Consider the following 18,744-nt stretch of genomic DNA (forward strand, 5'->3'; position numbering starts at 1 on the left):
CTTTACGTGACAGGATGAGAGTGGAAGAGAGACTGGCATAGGACAGACTCCTGAGATCTGGTGTTTTATTTCTTGATCTGGGGAGAGGTAATAGGGTGAATCTTTCTTTTGATAACTCACTGACATATGCATACACACACATAATATTAAATATATTTGTTTATCATTTGATCATGTAATTGACATAATTATGACATACATATACACTTACATTATTCATTATTATATTCTTAAAAGATCGGCCCTCCCTGGTGGTGCATCGGGTTAAAGTACAGCTCTATGAAGCTAGCAGAGGCCACTTCAGTGTGAGTTTAATCCCCTGCTAGGTTGCTGACCCACATGGCATAGCATACCTCTCTTGTCTCACCCGCTGCTCCCCTCAACAGTGTACTTCGTCAGTCTGCCTGCTCTGCTCTCCACTCTGTGTCTGGTGAATCCTCTCACTACCCCTGCACCTCTGGCCTGTACCCCAATTCTGTATAAATAAAATAAATAAATATTTTTTCAAAAAATGCCTGTTGGCACAATAGAATATTTTTTAAAAAGAAAATGATCCTTTGACTATTGTGTAAAGAAAGCAATTTCCAGGGAAGCAAAGTCACAGTGGATGGGAGTGGAAGCAGAATCATAGTGGAGCCTACTGGATGAATCAGGAGAGTTGCGAACTTGGGCAGGGGAGGGAGAGAAAATGAAAGAAAATGAAAGCATGGGTTTTGGGGCTAGAACTAACAAAGCAAATGGGAAAGGAAGTAAGGATGCAAATGGAGGAATTAAATCTGACTCCAGATTTTCAATTTGACCATCTGTATGATGAAAATAACCAGAGGGTCAGACTCACCAGTAGAAACCAAGAGATAGATTACTGGACATATGAAATTGGAAATGTCAAAGCTGGCAGCAAAACCTAAGACTTAGAAACTTAGGCACAGGCTTCAAGTCATCCGCATAGAGATGGTATTTATAATCACTGTATTCAAAAGATTCATAATTCAGTTACTTCATAACACATAAAATTTATTTCAAATGTTATTAGTACTTTCAAATGTTATTAGTACTTATAGATAACTGTATAAGCAAATTTAAATATTAACAATAAAATAATATACTGATAATTGTCAAAGAACAGAAACTCAAAGCATGACACAAAAACAATAATATAGCCATTTTTAGGTTGAAATTATCAATCATATACTTCATACTATAGTATGACTTAACCAAATTACAAATACGTACAAAGTACTTAAATGTTTTAGTATCCAATGGGGTTAATTTTCAATTACCAGTAGGCTAGAGAATCAAAGATAAAGAAAAAATACACCATCTAGAGAGCAATAAAAAGATGATAATATCGTATTATTGCTTTATGCTGTACTGCTCATATATGCAAATTTAAATGTGACTTTGGAGATATAAAACTGGTGCAGAGAAAAAGAAAACTGTTACATGCATTTGGAAATAGTGACATGTGAAGAACAACTGAAGAAAATGAATTTATTTAGCCAAGGACAGGGGTTGATGCTTAAAAACTACCTTCAAACACTGCAGGAGTAACACTTCATACTTTTTTTTTTTTACCCTAGAAGGCAAGGATGGATGGATGGATGGATGGATGGATGGATGGATGGATGGATGGATGGATGGATGAATGGATGAGTGGATTGATTTTCAGATAGATCCTGGAAAAAATAATAAAAAATTCCTAACAACTATATTTAGGTACTTTATAAAATAATTCTCCATTATTAAATATTCCTACACAGCCTACACGACCACTTAAGAAAATGCATTGATGGGTAATCATGGTCTAGAACTTCAAACTTCTTCCCAGCTCTGAGATATTAACAAATAAGACTGTGACTAGTGAGGCAACATTTGGAAAGGAAGAGAACAAGAAAGTAAGAAAGAGCAGTCAGAAGATGAGGTAAAGAGAAATAATTCTATCATGGAAATGCTTTCCCTGCCAGGAAAAAACAAAGCAACAAGAAAATACCAAAGAAACTTAGGGAAAATAACATTCACAGCATTTCCCTACATCTACAAGGACCTCAACTACATTTTATCCTTTTCCTAAAGGATAGTCCAACTCTGATAAGTTAAATCAGCATCTTATACTTATAAATAATTGAAACCTAGTCGTTGTCACCCATTTCTTCTGTTATGCTATATGTAAATGAAAAAAGATTTGCAATACAGACATGATTTTACAAATAATAAAAATAATCACTATGTTGGGGCCCAAACATTTAGCTATTTGTGCTCCACTCCTTCAGAAATATTTTGCTTTCATAGTAAGAGTCTTCAGAACCAAGTAATCTGAGTAACATGCCCTTTACAGCTACATTCTGCAAATTCTACTATTTCCAAATAAAGTAGTGTGCTGTTTTACAGGACCACAGTGTTTTACTATCTAAGTTTATTTTCAGAGACTTGTTTATCTAAGAACTTCCAGAGACCACAATAATTTTTAAAAAGGAAAAAACCATACTTGTTAGTAAAATTTGTAATTGTATGTGTATATAAACTAAGTGGCAAGCAAAATGTTTATATTTATTCACTATTATGAAGGAAAAAATAGTATATACTCTATTTGGTAAACAACTATTATCATTTTCATTATCATTTTCCAAAAGTGAAATGATGACATAAATATAAACATTATAGGAAACAGTGCATATTTTAATGAACATTTGTTATTTCTCTAGAGGTTAACAAGATGAGAATGTTCTGAATGCCTCCAACACATTCCTCTACATTTATTTTTTAAGAAAAATACAAACATCTATTAAAATTGCTTTTGAAATAAAGGCTTTATGTATCTACAATTCTTTAACTAGAGAAAAAAATTTACCACTCAGACATCCAAACGTTAATAGTTCTATGTATAAAGTATTTAACCGAATAATTTATCTACATCTTCCCTTAGGTCCAATCTTGTTCAAACAAGAAACCTAATAGTTAATAAGGAAATGGCATAACGCAAGGCCCTGACTAGGGTTCAGTGGCCCAGAAAGAGTGAATACAGACAACTAACGTACCTAATTTATTTTAAGACTTTATGTAGTAAAGAAATCTGCCTGATGGTTTGTCAGGCAGATGAACCATGGAACAGAAATAGACAAACATTCTTTCAGTAAATTTTCTAGAAACAAAATTCTTCCCAGATATTTATTGATATGAAAATACAATTTAAAAATTCTCTACCCAGCCCTTTGGCAGCATCCTAGTGTTCCATCTGCTCTATGGAGCTAGATTCTCTTTGCTCTTAACTCCCAGATGACTCTTTCAATCATTAAGGGTCACACAATAGACATCCAAATATTATAAAAACCAGGTGGAAGGAATTATATATTTTTGTCCTTATTTTTCTACTAAAAATATGCAGTAAGGCAAAAACATTTTTAAAATAAATATTACCATCCTTATTTGTGGCTAATGTAGAAAAATTTGTTAATTTATTAACTGGTATTAACTCTTCGTGAAAGTAAAATAACATTTGAAAAAGAAAAAAAAGTTAGAGAAAGTGAAGGTTTCAAATTAAGCCATAGTAATTTTTTTCTGTCCAAAACAAAATCCTAAAGTGAGAAAACAACCTCTAGTTCTGTTGTTCTAAGAACTGGGAATTATACTGTGCCCATTTCAGTTGGTATCTGGATAATATTTGACTATGCAGCTTGGCAGTAATATATTCCCATATGATGCAGAGGAAGCTGTACTTAACTAAATTCAAATTTAAAGCCAGTGTACAACAAAAGTTAATCAGTGTCTATCTCATGTTCTGGAAAAATAAAATATCAAATTCTTATGGAGATGTCTTATTTATATACAGTATTCTAGAAATCAATGGGATACTCAAAATGTTAAACAGACACATTCTTTACTTGTAGAAAACAGGATAGAGTAAATCTAAAGTTAATCGTCATACATTGTTATTAATGAGAATGGAATAACCCATCCTATTAGCTCTAAGAGTGAATACAGACTTTTAAGAGTGTACCCTCTTCCCTGCCTTTTCTAGTAAGAATTCCCAAACGAAATTTAATTCTGGAAATTCTTACTTATGAAAAGGGGTTCTTAACCAAAGAAGGTCCTAATCAAAACAGCCAGAAGATTAAACTAGCACCAGGTACAATAAACTCCTTAATATTAAACTAAAAATTCCCTGGTGCACTAGTACAACGCCAATTTTACCCAGCATATGGAAAAAAGGGTAAGTGATAGGTAAGAAAAAGGATAAGACAGGCTTTCATTAAATATCATACAGCTACCTGGCACTACCACTCCCCAAGAGATTATTCAATAACTTTAATAACAGACTTTTAAAAACTGTTTCCTTAATTTTTTTTTTCAGAAGCTATCCTATGCATTAGGGAAGGGATAATTAGTGGGTAGGCAGGGAGGATAAAGTAGATAAAAAGATAACTTGATTAAGAAGAGGTAGGGGGCCCTCCCTGGTGGCACAGCGGGTTAAAGCACAGCACTAAGAAGCTAAAGCCACTTCCGCATGAGTTCGATCCCCACCCCGCCCCGGAGGTGACCCACATGGCATAGCAGACCTCTCCTCACCCACCTGCTGCTCCCAATCAGCAGTGTACTTCATCTATTTGCCTGTTCTGCTCCCCACTTTGTGTGTGGTGAATCCTCTCACCATCCCTGCACCTCTGGCCTGTACCCAGTTCTGTATCCATAAATAAATAAATCTTTAAAAAGAAAAAAAAGAAGAGGTAGGGTACATGGAGTTATGCAAGGAACTTTTTATGTAAAACCCACTATATACAGAGAGACTGTTCATATAAGACACTGCAATTTTTCCAATTTTCTTAGGCTTTGTTTTTGCTTAAAGTAAGCACGCCTGAGAAAAGATGCTTAAAGTCTTAGCAAGCAACCACCTCATTGTTCTGCTAATTTTGAAAATGTATCCAGTTGCTGAAGAGTATTAAAAGTTAAGTAAATTTCAGTAAGATGAAATCAAGAAGTCCCAAATATATTTTCATAGCTATCCCTACAAAATTAGCACCAGCACTGTATTGAAATTTTGCAATTAGACAATATTAGAGTCTTCTAAAATTTTTACAAGGCAAACAAATATCCTTCAGTTTAAATTTAAAAACTCCTGAAATTTCTGACAAATTGGTGTTGTAATTCTAAGATTAATATTTTATTTTTTGATTGACCATTGGCTTACATTACTATATAATATGTAGTAGTATAGCTTCACACCCAAATAATTGTATCTACACACTGCATTCATCAACAAGGTTCTAATCTAGCATCATACTTCAATAAATATAGAAGTAAAACTCTTACTATTGGTAGATGATAAGATAATGTTAAAAAAAAAACCCTAAAGACCTAAAGACTCCACAAAGAAACTATTACAAACAGTGCAATAAGATGGTAGTATATAAAACATATGTTGTGTCAATGAACTATAAGAAAGAGAAAATTTTAAAATCTCATTTATAATCACATCAAGAAAGTTAAATATATAAGAGCTTAACAAAGGAATGAAAGATGTATGCACTAAAAATTATAAGATATTATTAAATGGAGTAGAAAAAGATACAAGAAATGGAAAACTATCTGGTACTCAAGGATTGGAAAAATTCAGAATTGTTTATGGCCATCTTAACTAAAGCATTAAACTTAAAGCCTTAGCAAGTAACCACCTGGTTGTTCTGTTAACTTTGAAAATGTATTCAGTTGATGTATCTATATATATAGTATTTATATACTGATTCAATGCAATCCTTCAAAGATAAAAATGCCAACGGCACTCTTTAAGGAAATAGAACAAATAATACTAAGCTTGGTAATATAAGAGATTCTAAATAGTCTTGGTATTAGAGAAAACTCTAAGTAGTCAAAGCAATTCTGAGAGAAATAAGAAGTAAAATGAAGTATCATATTCCCTGACTTCAAACTATACTACAAAGCAACAGTAATAAAAACAGTATAATTTGGGCATAAGAACAGACATACTGACCATTAGAATAAAATTGAGAACTAGAAATAAACCCACACATACATGTACCAGTAATATAGGACAAAGAAGCCAAATACATATACAACAGAGTAACAAATGGTGTAGGGAAAATTGAATTGTCATATGCAAAGGAATAGGAAACTAGATCATTTAACAACACTCACAAAAATTAATTTGAAATGGATCAAAAATTTATATTTAAGAACTGAAACCACAAAATCATAGAAGAAAACACAGATTATATACTTTCTTTGACAATGGTTTTAGAAATGACTTTGGACTCTCAACTCCAGTGGCAAGGGAAACAAAAGTAAAAATGAAAAATAGGGGCTACAGGCCCTCCCTGGTGGCGCAGCGGGTTAAAGCACAGCACTGAGAATCTGAGGCCACTTCCGCATGAGTTCGATTCCCGCCTGCTGCCTGCCCCGGAGGAGACCACATGGCAAGCCAGACCTCTCCTGACCTGCCCGCTGCTCCCCTCAGCAGTGTACTTCGTCGATCTGCCTGTTCTGCTCCCCACTCTGTCTCTGGTGAAGCCTCTCACCGCCCCTGAGCCTCTGGCCTGTACCCCAGTTCTGTATGAATAAATAAATAAATCTTTAAAAAAAAAAGGGGGGGGGGCTACAAAAAAGTAAAATAGCTTTTGAACAACTTAAGAAACTACCAAAAAACCAAAATAGCAATCTACTGATTATGAAGTTATTTTCACACTATGCACCCAATAAGAGATTAATATAAAAAAATAATACATTTAGGGCCCTCCCTGGTGGCGCAGCGGGTTAAAGCACAGCACTGAGAATCTAAAGCTGCTTCGGCATGAGTTTGATTCCCGCCTGCCCCGGAGGTGACCACATGGCGTGGCAGACCTCTCCTGACCCGCCCACTGCTCCCCTCAGCAGTGTACTTCGTCAATCTGCCTGTTCTGTTCCCCACTCTGTCTCTGGTGAAGCCTCTCACCGCCCCTGTGCCTCTTGCCTGCACCCAGTTCTGTATGCACAAATAAACAAATCTTTAAAAATAATAATAATAATACATTTATATAACTGAGATTGATCTTAAGCATGAGTTTACCAGTGAACAGTTGAAACTTATTCTTTTCCATTCACATAAAAGCTGTTTCAACAAAGACTTATCCAATGCTTCTGAAGCCAAGGAATGAAGGAAAAGGTGATTTGGGCCTTCAGGGAATATTTGGCAATGTCCAGAAACATTTTTGGTTGCCATGACTGGATAGTGTTGTTGCCATGTAGTGGGTAGAAGCCAGGGATGTTGCTAAACATCCTACAATGCACAGGACAGCCCCCACAACAAAGAATGACCTGGCCCCAAATGTCAATAGTAACAAGACTGAAAAACCCGCTTGTAACCCAATGCTTTAAATATAACCTAGTCATAATAGTGAAATCAAGAAGTTACTTTCATTTTCATTAATGCCAATTTTTATAAAGGAAATTTGAAAAATAGGCTCTGCCTAACATAAGATATGAGAGAGCTGGGTAGAGAATGACACATTTGTGATTTGGAAAAAAAAAATATTTTTATTCAAATGCAAGCATTCACACACAAAAGAAATCACATACAATTTTCAGTGAACAACCAGAAAATTAGTCTTATGCTGAGAAAAATGAGGAACAAATGGCTACAATTATATCACAAATGTCAAACTAGTATCAAGATTTTGTTCTTCAAACATATGAATATAAGCTCTGTAAGTCAGTCATCTTGTTAGCAGCTACCATGACAGCCAAAAGATGAATGCACTTATTTGTATGGATTTATCAGAATTTTTAGTTTCCCTATTGATAGGGAATTTTTAAAAATTAAAGAATGATGATTGGAGGGTAATCCTGTGGCCTGGGAGATATTAAAGTATTCTCAAACCTTTAATTCTAACCTACCTTCTCTTCTGCCTTGTCTGATATATCCCCTTGCACTTTGTAGGGACAGAATGACATTTGTTGCGGTAATCACTCTGGTTTAAACTTGAGATACTAGCTAACATTTTCTAAGCATTTGCTAGTGGTCCTCTCAAAAAGTAGTATAAAATGGTGAAATGGACAAGAGTTTTTTCAAAATAAGAACCCAACACATGGTGAATAGTGCTCAATAAAAATGTATAGGTGAATGAATTTATATGTGCTATATATAACAAACCTAGATGGGTTTCTTTGAACTTAGATTTTAGAGATACTTTTTCATAAATACCTATCATTTTGCAAATGAATCTGTAAGCTCTCCATTGTTTATGTTGGTTTCACCTTCTTTTTGGCTTCCTTTTGCTTTCTAAAAATGAGTCAATTGTGATAACTATAGTAACTATTTTACTATCCCAATGGAAATAAATATACAGGGCCAAAAAAAAAAAAAAAAAAGATGAGGAAAGAAGCCTGAATGGGGCAGATTTGCACTCTCAGTTTAAACCCACTCTGGCTATATGGTAATAACTTTCTTCTTTAGGTAAAACATTTTAAATCTGAGTTTATTTTGAAGAAAATAAATCTTTGCAAAAAGTGAATTAGCTATCAACTCCCTCTTCCAGTTTCTGATAAATTACATTACAAATTTCCTCAAGGATTATTATGTACTAGTCACTTAAACAGGTTTGGAGCAACAACTCTAGAAACGTCTCAACTCTCAGGTTCAGCCTACTTGCATGAATGAAGAGTGTAGGGAAGTACAGAAAAAGTCAATGAGCCAAGTCATTGCATCTAAGTCATTGCTTTGGAATTAATTGAGAAATAAAATTGGGAAAGAAAAGTAAAAAAGAAGAGAATGAGCAATGAGGATCACCTTAAGAGGGAAGTGTCATAGGAGGGCATGAAAGTCAACCATATAATACAACCATTTAACATTACCTTCAATACACAACAATAGCAATAAGTAAGCATTTAACTTAATTATTTAAAATACTGAGTTGTGCTTCCAACATATTCTTCCAAGTCTGCTCCAGCTCTTTTTCAGCAATTTTTGTTCAAAAAATATCCTTTCAAAAAAAGAAATTTTTTAAATCCAGTTCACATAAGGGAATATGATATATGAAATTTCCAAATACACTTTAGGCAGCAATACCTACTGCATATCTACTTGCATCTCAGGCTCTTAACAAGCTGCAGACAACCCTAAGTCTGAGACTCATTATTATGCTTCTGGCAAATTTTTACTAAGTCCCTTTCCTCCCCAAACACACAAACCTTAAACCTCTTACAAATATGCAAACCCCACCCTTTCCAAAGAGTGAGTAGTAGTCAACAGACTGGTTCATCTCTTACACTGTGACTTCATGCTAGAGGGTTTGTTTATTTGATCTCTAGAAGGTAACTATAGATGTGATAGCAACTTAGAGATACTGAAATCTTTCAATAGGGTCTCACTCAAAGGGATAAAAATCAGTCCTCCTAGGGAGAAGGGAGTTACCTAGTCAATGCCATGTCTTCACCATGCCTCCAACAGACTCACATAGTCTGTGGACACTAGAATGACTGAATAACCCATTTGCCTGTTGGACTCCCTAGCAACTGAGGGGTCACCTGGCAATTAGGTGTGTTGGATCTGTTTAACTCACAGTGCACCAGCAACAATACTTATTGAAAGCCTGCCATCTGGTAGGGACCATGTAAGGCATTTACATGAATTAACTTATTTAATTCCCACGAAACACCTCATGAGGGGGACACCAGTGTCCCCATTTTATAAATAGGCAAGTGAGGTTATGTTGAGTACGGTTAGTCAGAGGAGTTGGAGATAGCTCTTCTGATTCTAGTAGTAGAGTATAATCCCTGTATATCCACCACACTGCTTCCTTCCTTAAATCCATCATCTCTGGACAACCTGCCAGTACTTAAGCATCCAAAGTTCTGGGCATCTGGCGATGTGACCCTGGAGGCCTCAGCCTCCCAGAATGAAAATGAGGTTTTCCTTTCAAAGGCCAGCTTCCCCTGCTCCTGTAGTATCGGGTTCTGCCTGTTAAGGACGACTGACCCAGCTCCCCGCCCAAGGGCTGGTGGAGACCCAGCGAAGGAAAAGCAGCGAGAAGCGCGGGGCGTGAGCCACCTCCCTAGCCGCGTCCTGCCGGCGCAGAGCGGGAGGGGAAGGGTGCGGGGCGGGGCTCGGGTCCGGCAGCCGCAGGGAGCAGGAGCCGGCAGCTGGAAGCAGCCGCCGCCCGCGCTGTGCGGGGCGAGGCGAACCGAGGCAGGGCGGGGCCGAACGCGACGGGAAGGAAAGGCCGAGCGATCTGGGAGCCTCGTCGAGCCCGCCTGGCTGCAGCAGCCGCTCACCGAACGCAGCTATGGGGCTGGAGACTGAGAAGGCGGACGTCCAGCTCTTCATGGACGATGACTCCTACAGCCGGCACAGCGGCGTGGATTACGCCGACCCAGAGAAGTTTGTGGACTTGGGCCAGGATCGTGATCCCCACAGACTCAACTCGCATCTCAAGGTGAAGTTTGCGCGGGTGGTGGCCTGGGCCTGAAAACTGGTCCAACCCTGTGCCATGATCTAGGGGCGAGGGTACCCCCATCTGTTCCTATCCACTGCTCCAAACTGTATCCTCACCATTGGATCAGCCCCGCAGGGTCCAGAAACTGAACCTCCTCCACGGAGTCCCTGCGTAGCTAGAAATTCTTACTCAAATTTCTGGGCACCTACCAAGACCTTAAGAGAAGGTGAAACATACAAATCTCTCCTTCTTGATGACCCTGTCCCTATGGTTCCTGATTGTTTTCGGGGTGCAGGTTAGGTTGGGGATCCTGGAATGTTATTTCCCGCAGGTGGGCTTTGAGGATGTGATTGCAGAGCCTGTGACAACTCACTCGTTTGACAAAGTGTGGATCTGCAGCCATGCCCTTTTTGAAATCAGCAAATACGTGATGTACAAGTTCCTGACTGTGTTCCTGGCTATCCCCCTGGCCTTTGCTGCAGGAATTCTCTTTGCCACTCTCAGCTGTCTGCACATCTGGTGAGAAGGGGGCCATGGGGGTGGGTCTGGATTTTTAAAACATGGGAATATTCTCTGACACCTGTGCCATCCCTGACTGCTAGGCTAGCTTTTAGGGGGCAGGTGGAAGAATGTACATCAGTTCCTTACACAGGAAGATCCTTGAAAGGCAGTGTGCTTTGTTTAGATCATAGACGAGGGTAGGGGCTTAAACAGAACAAGGAATAGTCTTCTGTCCTAGAGTGTGTTATTTTCCTTCCCATGCTACGACCCAGTTGACTGTGGAGGTGGAGACCCGGAGGCCATGCTTCCTGCCATAGGCTGCTGGCTCATAGGGTCCTGTTATGACTTGTGCCTGTGGTTCTGGGCACGGCTCTTATTTCTTTCATCACCTTTTATTCAGTCACTGCCTGTGCTTGGGGAAAAACAAAAATGATCTCTGAGCAGAATGCCAGTGACAATAGAGATGGACAAGGATGTCAAACCTGATTAAGCAGTTCTAGAGAGGGGACACTCCAATCCTTTCACTGGCAAATGGCAAGTGTGGGACCAGAGGAGATGCCAGCATGTGCAATTATGGTAAGGAGCCCCCAGCACAAATGAATGAAAACTCAAGCTGCAGGATAAATGAAGTGAGAAGTCTCCAAATACTCTTTCGCCTATATGACACGAATGGAGGTGGCATCGGTTAAAGGCAATAAATATAGAAACCTACTGGACATTGATAGGATGTAATGAGTAACTTTATCCACACTCAAAATGTATCCTAAAACCTTGGAGAACATTTTAAGCATACATTTTTAAAGAAAAATGACATATTTTACCAAGAAGTGTTGTTTTAAAAGATACCCACCTTATTCTAAGAGAACCAACATTCAAATCATCCCCATTATCCCAACGCCTGAGGTTAGTCCTAATGAAACCTATAACCCAGATGTTTTCATGTCTTTCTTAAGCACTTTGTATGGTGTTGCCATGCCTAGCCTATGCTGTGTTCCTTTTAGAAATTAGGAAAGTTTTTTTCCATTTCCCTTTACCATGTGATTTTTTTTTTAAGTTATCTAGTTTTAACCAAGAGAATTTATTGAGTACCTACTTTATTCTGGGCAACAAGCCCAGGATGAAGAAAATAAAACATCTACCTTCAGCTTACTCACTAGTAGGGCATAAAGCTTGTATGGAATTGGAAGCGGAGGAAAATTTAATTAAATACATTGAGGATGATGGCATTGAGGAAGGAAGGGCCTTATAGGAAGAATCCTAAGAATAAAAAAAGGATTTTTAAAAACCAAATAAATAAAAGATAAACAATATCAACTGAGTTTGATCACAAAAGATTGTAAACAACTAAAAGTGGTGAAAGACTGTCAGGAAAACGAAAATCTTTAACTTTGTACATGAGCAGATTCACAATGTTGAGATGTACAGGTAACTCATATTTTGACAGTTGTACATGAACTGTTTAAAAGATGCCCAAATCAGTGCTTAAATTGTTGGCTTCTCAATGAAATAAAAACGTTCATCAACTTTTCCACTTTCAAAAATATGAAAAACTGAGTGAGTGACGACATAGCATATTGTGAAATGTTTGAAATATTGTGCGCCATTTTTATAGTCAACAAATTTAGGCTCTCCTACAGCTCTTGTGGAAGAATTGAAAGCAACATGTTTCTCATTTACTAAGTGGTGGAAACATATAAGTAAAATTACATTTAACCAAATGATGCTTCTGTCCACCTGGCTTTCCTGAGAGTGGGAGGTGTTTTTTGTGTAGTGCTTCCAATGATGAATCATCAAACCACTTCTTTCTCAGCCACATAAAATGTATTATTTCACTTCAGCTTGTTTTTCAAATTACATTTATGGGGACGTTAATATTTAACTGTCACACATTTGTCATTAGGCAATTGTGATTGCAAGTAGCTTCAAATAAACAAACAAAACAAGCTTAAAAGTTGGCATACCTTGATAAAATAGATTATTATTATGGACTATATTCCCAGGACTCAATTAAGACTCTGTCAATGAAAAACTGTAAAGAAAAGCAAAACCATTTGAATAAGCTGTTTGTTTAATTCCTTCCTCATGCCACCCCTCCTTTCCACCTTCCTTTTCTCCCACCTACCCTCCTCTCCTTTTATTGTTTTACCAAAAGACTAGTAACAAAAGCTACGAAAATATGTAGTATTAGATATTGTAAACACATCCTATAAAGACATCAGATCTAATTTTAGATTCTTTAAACAAGTAAATAACAACAACAAAATCACCCATGATCAGAAGTTTAGGAACTAGTGAATTCTTTGATTACATTCTCTGATCAGAATGAGATGATTACTCTGGCAACTGCAGGTTATTGGTCATAAGTGATCATACCATAGAAATCATAAGGGGTAATAATAGCTCCCTTACCCCTTATTTTTGCTCAAATACAGTTCAAATTGATGGTCTAACAATGGAAAATGTAGTGGAAGCTGTCTGTCTCGTTTTTCAGGAGATGTGTTAATCCAGCAAAATGCTATGACAATGCAATCTTCATGATACTATAGTTAATACAAAATTAAACAAAAAGTTTCTGTTTTAAGGACTTTATTATTCAGCAGGGGAATATATAATCTCATAAATAATAAGATTTATTTTAAAAAACACTTAGTTGGCCACCTTAAACCTCAAACAAGTTTTGGGTCATTCCAAATTGCCTGAAGTTTCAAAAGGAAAACTATTCAAAATGCTGAGAACACAGTTTATTTCATAAAAGAGAATCACTGGAACCTCTGATCTAAAGTGGGAAAATAACTTAAATAATAGCAAATTTAAAAGTACTATGAATTGAAGTCCTCAAATGTGAACACCCCACTTTATAAAACTAAAAAAAAAAATCTGCATTTGTCCTGTGTTTAGTTCCTTTTTAAGAATCAGATATCTAAGAGATTATAGGGATAGAAAAATTTTAGTCTAAGGAAGAGTAAAAAGTACAATATCTTCGGCCCTCCCTGGTGGCACAACGGGTTAAAGCACAGCACTAAGAAGCTAAAGCCACTTCAGCATGAGTTTGATTCCCGCCTGCCCCGGAGGTGACCACATGGCGCGGCAGACCTCTCCTGACCCGCCCACTGCTCCCCTCAGCAGTGTACTTCGTGATCTGCCTGTTCTGCTCCCCACTCTGTCTCTGGTGAAGCCTCCCGCCACCCCTTAGCCTCTGGCCTGTACCCCAGTTCTGTAAGCACAAATAAATAAATCTTTAAAAAAAAAAAAGTACAATATATTCTAGGTGAAGTAGATTTGGTTAGGAAGTCTTCTAATCTTAACTTCAGTCTTGTGGTGCATCGATCTGAATTAGTTATAATTGTCATTATGTATTTTGAGTTCAAAATAGCTATATTTATTATTTATTATAATAATAGCATGCGGACATGTCAATGGTTCATAATAAAGTATTAATCCTGATAACCAGTTTATAAAATGTCTTGTTCTTACTTTAATTTGTAGTAATATGCCCAAGACCGCATCATAGGAGAAACATAATGGAATAAGGAGTGAAAATTTCAGGTTTCTTTTCAAATGGTTAGCTCTAAAACACCTAGTAATTAATTTTCTTAAAAATTGTTTCGGCCCTCTCTGGTGGCACAACGGGTTAGGATGCAGCACTGCAAGCTGGCTATTCAGTGTAAGTTGATCACCGCCCGGGAGATGATTGATCCACATGACGTGGCAGATCACTCCCGACCAGCCCGCTGTTCCCCTCAGCAGTGTGCTTTGTCCACCTGCCTGTTCTGCTCCCACTCTCTCTGGTGAAGTCTCTCACCGCCTCTGCAACTCTGGCTTGTAACCTAGCTCTGTATGAATAAGTAAATCTTTTTTAAAATTTGTTTCAAGTCTTAAAAACTTGGAAGACAACACAAAATAAATATAACTTGTGTAGACAGTCAATAGAAGTAATTCAGTATTCTAAAAATATTATTTTAATCACACAATTGCCTGTCTTCCCAGCATTTGAGGCTAGAAGGTACTTCAGACCTTTATTTAAGTCACATTTTAATGGCAAACCCAAAAATCAACCTTACTTCCATTTATGCACCCAGTTAATAATAAAAATTTCATGAAGACAACCGTGATGCCTGAGAACTCCCAAATACTGTTGAGTTTAAAGAGTACTACTACCACAATGGAGAGCATTATTCATAGGGTTACACAGAAAATTTATGAGCCTGGGCAATATGAAAATATGCTTTCATATTAAGAAAAGACATACAGAGAAACTAACTTCAAGATATTCTAACTGCCCTTGTCTTAACAGTTCTAACATAATTGCAGGGCTATTTATTTATATATTTCTCAACTATACCACACAGCTCTTTTCAAAATGTGTGTAATTACTATGAAAAATTAATCATTTAAAGTACAACAGAATGCCAAATTCACTTCAGATTAAACAATTGCTAAGGGTAAAGTATACCCTCACTGGAGCTTTTATTCTACTAGAAATGACAAAAATATAACCATCTGTTTATAATAGGGTTTGGTAAATTTAGACTAAGGAGATTGCTTCAGTATTTTGGGAACACAAAACAACATATACCCAGTCTAGTCCTAGGGGAAGGGAAGTGGAATGAGACAACAGGAAAAGTTATCAGGAAGTAGAACGTTAATACTTAAGAGCAGACATCAGATAGATAACTTACTCTTCTATATATTTTTGCTTCACTGTCTCAGATAACATGCCACCAACATAAAGACCATTAATATTTACCATTTATATACCTGCCAATTTTTGAATCAACATATCTTCTATGCATCTTCTCACTATGTAGATAAAATTTACTTCAAATGTTCAACCAAATTTAGGTGACTTAGATCATTATTCTATCTTTTCATGCACGAGCAATAGTGGTCTTATTTGATAATGGAATAATCGTTACAAATCTCTTCCTTCGTCCCAGGATTGTAATGCCTTTTGTAAAGACCTGCCTAATGATCCTGCCTTCAGTACAGACAATATGGAAGAGTGTGACAGATGTTGTCCTTGCCCCACTGTGCACCAGTGTAGGACGCAGCTTCTCTTCCATCAGCCTGCAACTGAGCCGAGACTGAACACTTGGACCCCAGGTCTAGAGATTTGGATACTGTAATACTTTTGTGTTGTTATGTAAAAGCACTACTGATATGTTCTACTCCCAACTGTTCTAATAAAGAAAACTATTAAGATGGGCAACCACCTTTAGAAGTGTTTATTGGCAGATATTTTCCAATAACGCTTTTCTAGTAATAACCAAGGATTTTATACTTAGCATTATAACCAGAATTACACAGTAGGTTGGAAACACTTCATTTTAAAGGCCATTTTTGTTTTAGTACAAAAGTCAATACTTCATAATGAGCAAAGATATTTTCCTTAAATAGTACAGTAGTTTCGTGCACACTAGTTCAGAAAGAATGAGACTTTTTATTTTTTTACTCTGGAAGTAATATCTTTACACTAACTTTGCAGATAAAGACATAGGGAGGAATATTAAAGACAAGAAGTGCCAAGATCCAAGAAATTGTAGTACCAAAAGTATACAGTGGTGATGGGACTATCAAATATTATAAAATAAATAAATGTGAAACTAGAGTCTGAAAAATTGTGTTCTTTAAATAAGGCATTGTTAACCTACAGGTCTATTTAACAAGATGTTTCATTTTACTGTATATTTTGTACTTTAATATAAATGTTGCTTTAACCTATTGCTTTAATGCACTTTTATTATATTCGTTATTTTGTTAAACTAATGTATCTCCCTCAAGGAATTTTATTGGGATGATTGCACTGTCTTGATATAATATGCATATATGTCCTGAGAATAGAATGTAAAAAGGTGTATACAAGGATATTTCCAAATGTTTCCAAGCAATGTCCTGAACTTATTTTTATCTTACATTTAAAATAAGATAGATATGATCATAAAATAATACAAATCTAACTGATACTTTGTCTAGGAGATGCTTGCTCTCTGTATTGTTAGCAACACCTGTATTTTGCATTCATATTTATGTTTCACTCTCCTTAAAGTAATATTGGTGCTACTTAATAACATTTTACTTAATAACATACAATAAGGCTATTTCTAAAACTTTACTACAATTCCAACTACAGTGATTCATCAACAGAAATGTATGAGGTTGTCAAGTTGTTGGATTCACACTACTGATATATATACATAATTTAAAACTAATAGCTACAAATGTATAAGATATTATCTATTATCTAACTTGGGATTTGTTATATCATGGAAAATCATTCTTACAGTTTTGAAGGTCAGTCTTATTTAATGTTATAAATCACTTTGTTTAAAAATAATCTCATTAGTCCAAGATGAGGCATGTATAAAAGATGTCTATGTCAGTGGTTACTCTAATTCACATATATTGTAAAATTGTGTGTTAAAATTTAGTATTAATACAGAACATTAATTAACATTCCTTTGGATGTCTTCATGGAAGAAAAATTCGTATTTAATAAAAATTAATTGTATTATTTCAAATTGACAGAGCTGGTGAATATAAAGGATGATTGAACTGGAATACTCCAGGGGACCAAATAATGAATGCTTAAAGTTTGAAATATCCTTTAGATACTACAAAAGAGAAAACTCTCATCTTCATTATCTTAAAGCATTACCACTCAATTGTATAGATTTCATTATGATAGTTACCAAGTTATACCAGTCTCATGACTTTATAATTATATTTTACATTTAGTGTTTTTTAAAAAATATTTTGATTTATTGACTGACCAAAATATTGACTAATAAACTGTCTACTTAAATCAGAAACTTTTAACTTTTTAAATAGTTATTGGCAAGTTTTAAAGGCAAAATATATAGACATAATCATATTGCAAACCTATTAACTTTTAATAAGTGATACATATACTTTAACTATTTCTGCAGAGCACTGATTACTTTCAAAATGAATTTTTATTGAGCTTTGTCATTAACTGAAATTTTAGACCACACTGGCCTGGGTTTCAGGTGCAAAATGATAGCTCTTTTATTTGGGAATGTGGAAAAGGTAGGTAAATGAGACTTTCTCAATATCCAGAATAAACCTGAAAATTCATAAAATGTGTCCATTGGTTTTATTGCATTAGATATTAAACTGGTCAATAAGAAACTATTTCAAGTTTTTACCTATTAAAAACTCACTGTGTGTGTGTGTGTGTGTGTGTTATTTATTCAGGGATATATTTGTGATTAAAATATGTAATTGGTAATTTAATTTTTTTCTCAAAACTTAGATTCCCTATAAATTTTTCTGCCCTTTGATAAATAGAATGAGATAGTTTATTCACAAATCTTCTATACTTCATCCTTTTTCATGCAATAAAGTCTCTTCTTGTTAACCCCAAATAAACTGATATTTCTGTTTTCAATTTGTTAAATAAGAAAATCAAACAATATAAATCACATGTAGTAGGATACCAACATTTGAAGCCAAACCAAAGTCGAAAATTATTTTTGGAAAATTAATAGGTGAAGAATAGTTGCTGATATTGGCATAGATTTTCTTGTTTGTTAATCTGGAATTATGACCATCATTTAATAATGAACCAGGTGTTCAGATTTCTAAATTTTTTATAGTTTCAAATAACTTAAAAAATTCCTAGTCACATGTCATTAATTTATTTATATATCTTTCTTAGGAAATTTGGCATGGAGTGAAATGAGCATTGCATCTGGGTTTTAGTCTCAGCGCTGCCATTACTGAAATAAATTAGCTCATTCAAATGGTTTAATCCCAGAGTCTCAATTTTCTTATCTTTAATGAAAGTATTAAGCTAAAAGACTTC

At 35.9% G+C, this 18,744-nt stretch overlaps 1 protein-coding gene across 2 annotated transcripts; it reads left to right on the forward strand.

The window, feature by feature from the left end:
• The first annotated feature begins 10,114 nt into the window (after positions 1–10,114).
• On the forward strand, positions 10,115–18,210 carry CAV2 (caveolin 2). 2 transcript variants are annotated; one of them, XM_012720998.1, is made up of 3 exons: positions 10,115–10,418; positions 10,750–10,937; positions 15,857–18,210. In XM_012720998.1, the coding sequence occupies exons 1-3, from the start codon at positions 10,269–10,271 to the stop codon at positions 16,005–16,007; spliced, it is 489 nt and encodes a 162-aa protein (XP_012576452.1). In that variant the 5' UTR covers positions 10,115–10,268; the 3' UTR covers positions 16,008–18,210. The 2 variants fall into 2 exon arrangements, with proteins under 2 accessions (XP_012576452.1, XP_012576453.1); XM_012720999.1 differs by lacking the exon at positions 10,750–10,937.
• The last annotated feature ends 534 nt before the right edge of the window (positions 18,211–18,744 follow it).

Source organism: Condylura cristata, unplaced genomic scaffold (assembly GCF_000260355.1).
Source record: "Condylura cristata isolate star-nosed mole 26May11 unplaced genomic scaffold, ConCri1.0 scaffold00005, whole genome shotgun sequence".
NCBI lineage: Eukaryota > Metazoa > Chordata > Mammalia > Eulipotyphla > Talpidae > Condylura > Condylura cristata.